The 8,052-nt window shown below is 35.4% G+C and overlaps 1 protein-coding gene across 1 annotated transcript; it reads left to right on the top strand.

Annotated features, from left to right (window-relative positions):
- Nucleotides 1–947: 947 nt before the first annotated feature.
- LOC115958473 (chloroplastic import inner membrane translocase subunit TIM22-2-like) lies at nt 948–4,427 on the top strand. The gene is made up of 5 exons (XM_031076884.1): nt 948–1,206; nt 3,125–3,189; nt 3,315–3,387; nt 3,466–3,519; nt 4,003–4,427. The coding sequence occupies exons 1-5, from the start codon at nt 1,023–1,025 to the stop codon at nt 4,260–4,262; spliced, it is 636 nt and encodes a 211-aa protein (XP_030932744.1). The 5' UTR covers nt 948–1,022; the 3' UTR covers nt 4,263–4,427.
- Nucleotides 4,428–8,052: the final 3,625 nt, after the last annotated feature.

The following is an 8,052-nucleotide window of genomic DNA, read 5'->3' as shown; positions in this document are numbered from 1 at the left end:
ATTCATTATATACGGATTCAAGGTGGAGTGGGACCAAACGGCCGAGACAATCAAAATTCGTTCACAGCAAGAAAAGTGGGTCAAGTGGGATGGAGAATTTTTACCATCCCTACTTTTGAAACACCTTTTCACATTTATAAATAAATTACTCTACTAAAACCCAAGCCACGCCTCACATGATGATTACTTTGAAGTCTAAAGTAACTCAATCCAATGGAAGGTTGTGAACAAATCAAGCTAAATTGCGTAGTAAAGGTTTAGAATTTTTCATTCATTTTATTCCAAACATGAGCCAAGCTCGAGCTCATCAACAAATTACATTACATATTCAAGCTTGGTTTATTTTCTTGTTGAGCTTATTCATGAGCTATTCAATCAATTTATTATTTTTTCAATATAAAGTACAACAAAAACATTTTAATCACTTTAAAATAATTTAATAAATAATTGATAGTTGAAATAATATTATTTGATTTAATTATATATAATGATTTTTGTTTATAAACTTATAAAAATTAAATTCACTAACTTTATATTATTAAAATATATATGTAATTTTTTTAGTACCAAATGAACTACATATACCATCAATAAATAATATTTTGATATATCTTATAAATAAATTTACACAATTCAATATTATTCTCATAAATTTGTTTAAATTACAGTGTCTACTTCATATTTCAAGTTACTACTCGATTCTCGATATAATCGAAATATTAATCACAAATCTCTTATTTGAAAACAAGAAACTTTAACCTATATATACGAATACATTATTATTATATTTGAGCTTTACTCATTTAATAATCAAGTTAAAACTTTAGATTTAGTTATTTACCCAAAAAAAAAAAAAAAAAAGCCGAATCTTTTCATATAGCAGTTATTTACAGCCTATGTTAGTATAAGAGACGACGACGTCGTTTATAAAGATATGAAAAAGATACTACTACTTTGTACAATATCAGATTCGATATTCTCCTACTGTGAGGAATTAGATAGCGAAACACGGAGAGAGAGCTATGGCGACTACAAATTCTCCAAAGCCCGACTCCGAGTCCGAAATCGAGACCAATCCAAACCCGAACCCTAACCCTAATTCCTCAAACGCATTAGTCCCTACTCCCAATGGCTCCGCCGTCTGCCTCATGAGGTTCGCCGGCGACTCCCTCGGCGGCGCCTTCATGGGCTCCATCTTCGGCTACGGTCCTCTCTCTCTCTCTCTCTCTCTCTCATACATACACACATATATGTATATAATATATGATTTTTTGTTTGATATATAATTGAATTATTATCATTGTTGTTGTTTTTTGTTTTGGGAATTTTGTTGGGGATGTTTGAAAAGAAATTTTCTATTTTGACAATTAAATGTGTTAATTAAGTATTGGGGGAAATAAAATTACTCTGGTGTGATTGAATTGGAAATGGTTAATTTGATTAATTAATTAATTTTTTTGTATTTTTGTGTAGTTCCTAGTCTGTGATTGAGCTTGATTGACAAATAGGAGTGTTGTGTACTTGATTATGCAGTGTACATAAGCAAGGTGGAGAGGGTTTGTTTTAACTTTCCAAGTGAAATTTGAGTGTGTGTTAAGACACATACCTGGGATGTTAAAATTGTTGCATTATGGTTTCGGTTTCTTTGAGTTAAATTGAGGAGTGACGTAATTTTATGCGAACTAAGGCTGTAGTGATTGTTATAGATGACCTGATGAACTTATCCAAAAAAAGAAGAAGACCCAGTTGATGCCAGTGGGGAAGAGAAATGGAGGGGATTGTGAAGGAAAGTAGTTTTAGTCGTTGTGTTGAACACGTGAACTTATGAATTAAAAAAAATAGACCCAGTTGATGCCAGTCAGGGAGAGAAATGGAGGGATTGTGAAGGAAAGTAGTTTTAGTCGTGTTGAACTCATCAAGAAAAAATAGACCCAGTTGATGTCAGCAGGGGAAAGAAATGGAGGGGATTGTGAATGAAAGTTTAGTACTTAGATGGGAAAGAAATTTTTTTTTTTGGTACTTTTATTTGTGAGGTTATGTTGCACCTATGGATCTAGGAGTGCATCAGTGTAGAGATGTTTGCAGGATTATCCATTGTGAGGCCACTTTTTTTTTGTGTGGGGAATGAAAATTTTGTGATATTGTCACACCCTCAACTTCATAAATTGTGGTTTAGTTCCTGATGGAGATCTAAATTCAGGACTCCTAGAGCAACACCACTCTCTAGTACAGGGTTCCAGGCTGAGGCAGAACTAGACTTTAAAGATTGTGGGGGGCCAAAGTCAAAATTATTTTAGGGGAAATTACAATTTACCCTCCCTTGATTTGGCCCTGTCACAGTTTAGTCGACAAACTTCTGATTGCTATATTGGACCTCCCTAAGGTTTGGAGGACAAAAAAGAAATTGTTAGGATTCCGTTGAAAGACCTCTTAAAGATTTCATTTTAATCCAAACTTTAGGAGGTCAAATTAATCTAGGATGCACGGAAACTTCATTTGGAGTGCCGTACATGTGTCGTAACGGTTTTCTAATTGTTGTATCATATTATAATATATTAAAAATTGCTCGTTTCGCTATATCGTACTTGTACCCATGTCCGTGCATCCTAGCAAATTATAGCAATTGAAAATTTTTGTGCTACTAAATGGTAATAGGACCAAAGCACAAGGGAGTAAATTGTAAGTTTCCTAACAATTATGACTACTAAACTAAATTAAGAGGGCCATATAGGAAACAAGAAGATTCTTTAAAAATTTTATTTTTATTTTTATTTTTTTTGTGGGGGGGGGGGGGGGTGGGGGGGGGGGGACCTATATAATTGGTGTAAAATTAATCTGAAATATAAGGATACAACTAAAAATTTTAGAAAGTTTGGTGGGGCTCTGCCCCTACTAAGTATGTTAGATAAGACCTCTTTTGCATGCACTAGCCACTAGCAAGATGTTAGATAAGAAATAGTTATGGGGAATTCAAATAACCTTATTGGTTCATGGTATTTTGTTGTAATGATCAAGGCTCCATTGATGATTGGTTTTGTATGTAGTAAGAAATTTGTGATTCTCCAAACATGTCATGTAGAAGTTCTAATTTTAACTTATACGAAGGATATGTGATATGTACCAGGTGCGGGATTGATTAAGAAGAAAGGCTTTAAAGGATCTTTTGGAGAGGCAGGATCTTCTGCAAAGGTGCGAAATCCCAGAAGTTTACTGCACTTTGATTAACCGAATATAATGTTCTGAGGCCTTTTCTATTTTTGTTGTTACTTATGCTGTATGTTAAGGCTTCCTTTTTCTGTCTTTGTCCTTATCAGACATTTGCAGTTTTGTCTGGAGTACACAGTTTGGTTGTCTGCATTTTGAAGAGGCTCCGGGGAAAAGATGATGGTATGTTACCTTAACCATAGAACTTGCACAAATGTTTTATACATTCATATTTTCTTTAATCATTTATTCTGTCTGCAGTTATTAATGCTGGAGTGGCAGGCTGTTGCACTGGTCTTGCTCTAAGTTTCCCAGGTATCCAATATCCCAGTAATACATAAAGTTAACTATAAAACTTGGATATTCAGTATCAAGTACCTAGTCCTTCCCTGCCTCTTTCCCCCTCACCAAAATCCTTCGTGGAACATATTTTGGTTTTGGAAAGAGTCTTGGATCATACTTATATGAAGCACATTTGGCTATATTCCATCTTTTTTCTTTACTTGTATTCATGTTGCAAAAAACTCACACTTTTCTAAATGATTGGAATTGTGCCTTTCCTTTTGTTTTTGTGGGTAGAGGAGGGCAGTTTCTGTATGAACCTTCTATGTCTCATCTTGCCAATTTCTCCATTTTGAATTGTCGTTGTTGTTGAACATAAAATTTGGAATTTCATAGCTACAGATGATTGATTAGTGTTCATTTGATTGCCTTTAGCGTATGCAAATCTATAGAAGTTCCTATAGCTATGTATATGGTAGTAATTGAGCCTTATTTCCACTCTAAATGATTTTGCAGGTGCTCCCCAAGCACTTCTACAAAGCTGCCTCACATTTGGTGCATTCTCATTTGTCCTTGAAGGGCTTAACAAGCAGCAGCCAGCACTTGCGGAACCATTTTCGTTGAGAAAGAAAAGTGAGCATTATCACGTACATCCATCTTTGGCACTTCCCCTTCAACTTCAGCTCCCTCTTCCAGATGAAATGAAAGGGGCGTTCTCCGCTTTTTGCATGTCTTTGAAGAACCGTAAGAGGAGCAGTTTTCCCACATCTCACTGAGAAATTTCGGGATGTATTTTTGATCTTCTGCAGATCTCTAGGTCCCCCGTTCTTTTTCTTCTTCTTTTTGGAAAGACATGGTCATGTTGTAAACTGTAAATTTATAGTTGCAATTCTAATATTCGTTGTGAATTGAGCTATAAATTGCGACTTAGTTCTCGATTTGATGGTTCAATTAAATAGTTCTAAAAGTCACTCATAGTTTTAACACTTGAAAAACCAAACACAGTATTTATGGGGGGAGAGAGCTGATTTAATTCTTTTCCAGTACGATGCTGCATAGTGCATACTGTGCAAGTCTTCATTTCTTTTAAGGCGCGTAACAAACGCAGTGGGATAGCCATAACAAATAGAATGTCCATTTTAAGAATAAACCCCTATATTCTCCAAAGGATCATTGAATCCATGGGGAAAATTGCTTCGGAATCCACTGAGAGAGAGATATTCTATTATTGATTAGTTTGAATAAATACTACTAATTTATACTACGAAAGTCCTAGGATGTCTAGAAACCCCTAATTCGTGTTAGGCATGAAATTAAGCTAAAAATGGTCAAAAAGATAAACTTGGGAAAATCACATAAATTAATACCATGAACTTTAGGAGACATATTGTTGAGGACTCTTTTTTCGTCCCCACATGACACTACTTTATTAGCAACCCACTCCATCTCAACATATTATTGAGTTTTGGGTGAATCTTCTATAAAACCCAAAATAAGCTTATATCGTATACAATTACATGGATTGGGCTCACATGGCCCACAAGATCCTTACTTCAAGAGGTGGAATCGTGTGCCACATTTCATCTTCATCAATTGGGATCATAACCCACGACATCATCAACATCAATATATGAATTGAGCTCAATCAATGAATCAAAACTCATGGCCCATAATATCTCTCTCATATTCATGGAAAGCAACTTCTCTAACAAAAGCCCATATTTACACAAAATGACCATAAAACTCAAGGTACATCATCTTATCTTCGACTTATGATCCAAGCTTATGAGTCTCTTTAAGGAAGTTTTGGGAGTCGTGGTTTGAAGAACTAAGAGGTATGTTCAATAAAACTCAAGCGGTTTAAAGTTGATAAAAGAAATATGTTGCTTGGCGTACCTTCTCCAACTCCCTAAACTCTAACGAGTCAATGTGTAGCGGGTAACATATGGTAAGCTTCTCTTATCACATAACATTTAAAATGATAAAACTCTCCATTACTATTTTCCTAAAACTTAATATTCATCTTATGACAAACACTTAAAAACTCCAGCCATCTAAATGTTGGCAAAATAACTATTCATTCAACCTCTAGCTATTCCTATACGAATTTAGAAACCTAATTATATTTTTCACATACACTACATTACTACTTTCAACTAAAATCCAACTTTAAACACATGGCTAAATCTGATTGGCTATCTTCAATTTTCAAATATAATATGTAAGGTTGAATTTAATCAACCATCTTGTTGGCTTTATTCCGTGCCAAATTTGCTTGTAATTTAGCAATTAGTAACTCTGTATTTAGGTGGGAATCATGTAAGGGTAGTGTATGAGAAAGTGTGAAATGCTCAAGATTGTGTAGTGAAGTAGGGACTCACGGTTGGATCTCGCGGCTTGCAAGCCGCCAGAAGATGCACACGAGTGAAGCATGCAGAGAAGCTGAACCGTCATGTCAGCTGTAGCACTATAGGACAAAAAGTCCAGACTGGCCATGCAATTAGCTCGCAGCTTAGACTCACGACTCAGTTAAGTCGCAAGGCCAAGTCGCCAGTCCACTCTGTTATGGAAAAACTGACTCTTCACATTCTTTTCTCACTCTAGTATAAATACCCCTTATACCCATGAAATATAGAGAGCTTCCAAAGAGAATTTTGAGAGAGAAACTCTAGAGAAAAACAAGATTGACTCATCCACAATCTTTACATATTGACCCTTCAAATTCCTCAACTCCCACCCTCTCCATTGTTACATCCTTAAAAGGTTCTTTAACCAAATCCTTTTCTCACCTTACACATATCTATGAGAAGGCTTTTTGGTACTTTAGGAAGCAGTTCGAAAGGAACCAATTCATATTGGCTGATGCTATGGGTTATAATGGAATCCAGCAAGTTAAAGAAGAAATAGGTTTAGCGTAACCTCATTGGAGTAGGAGCTTAGAGAGCTTAGGTACACTGGGTAGATTAGGCTTGGAGGGTCTTATGCTGTTCATGTCCCAACTACATTCTTTAGTGGATTATTTACCGCTTGGAGGGCGGTGCAGAGGTTTTACGCCGAGGGTTTCGGTTTCCTCTTCGATAACACATCGTTGTGTTGTCATTGTGTTTACATCTCTCTTCCCTTAATCTTTGCCATTTTAATTTCTGCTATGGATGTGATTTTATTTGGTTTAGATTGTTTATCAATTCTGTTATATGCTTATGTTCATATTCTACACATTAATTGTTTGATGATAAGCTTGAATTGATAATTTGAAAATTGAAGGTCTAAACGTTCATAATGTTTTATACACATATTGAACATTCATAATATATTCATGATATATTTAAGACCTAGTTGTCATTTGCCATAATTAGACCAAATATTCATTTGCCAAATCAGGGTATTAAATGCTCTTCTTGTTCACCAAGATTAAGTCACAACATGATGAGACTTTGACTAGATCTTTAAAGCTTCATGAACTATCAATCAATCATTTTATTACTTACTCAAAATGTGTTGTAATAGAATCTTGGACCAAAAATATAAATACCCAAAAGAAGAAACATTTCCAGCCGAACACCAGCAGTGTGTTTAGCACTTGACACTTGGCTAAAAGTGACATCACTAGCTATTTAATACTCAAATCCCAGCAGCCAGCTGCTATACCTAAAATGGCAAGATACCTTTAAAAGAGATCTTACCATTTTCAGCCAAACCCATGCAATAAATGCTGAATATTCGCTCCAGAAGCTTGACATCATCCAGTTGACCTCATCTACTTTAGTCTCAACCAACAACTATCTTATGACAGCTATGACAACTTTTTCAGTAAGCTAGGATAGTTGTTTTAGAACTGATAGGACAGCTGACCCAGTAGCCTTAACATTACAGAATTTCCTTATTTGGCTAAAAACCAAAACCAACCAAAAAAAACTATCTTTTTCTTGCTAAAATCCTTTCCTTTTTTGCTAGTCATTCCTCCAGCCAATATTACCCAAAATAGCAAGAACACCTTAAAGTTAAACATACCATTTTTGGCCAAATCCTAGGATGGATTTTTTGAAGATTCATTGCTAATTAGGACAAATTTTTGCTGAGATTCTTTGCTAAACCCCCCCCCCCCTAAACTTAGCTATAAATAGAGCCCTTCATTAATACCTCAAAGCACACCAATAGAGAAGAAAAACTCTCTCATAAACTTCTATATTCTCTCTTCCTCTAATTATCTTCTTATACTCATTCTCTTACTCTCCATATTCAGAAAATACATCTATCTTGCTGCCCATATCTCTAAACATCTTTCTCCATTTCACTTACACAATACCATACATACTTACTACACCATTACATATAACACACTACAACTCTTCTAAACTCCACTCACATGCTCTTTCACTCTGAAATTCTACTGTTTTGTTGCTCATAAACACATCTCAATACTCTTCTCCACGTCTCTTATAAAAACCCTTCTTATGGGAGACATAAACTTCTTATACTAAAGCCATTCTCCTAGAAGGCACCAAGATCTCATATCAAAACCCTTCTTATTGAAGGCACAAATCTATCTTACATGAAACCCTTCTC

Source organism: Quercus lobata, chromosome 8 (genome assembly GCF_001633185.2).
Source record: "Quercus lobata isolate SW786 chromosome 8, ValleyOak3.0 Primary Assembly, whole genome shotgun sequence".
In the NCBI taxonomy this organism is placed as follows: domain Eukaryota; kingdom Viridiplantae; phylum Streptophyta; class Magnoliopsida; order Fagales; family Fagaceae; genus Quercus; species Quercus lobata.
Note: the sequence above shows the minus strand (reverse complement) of the source record. Positions and strands in the feature narration are given on the sequence as shown.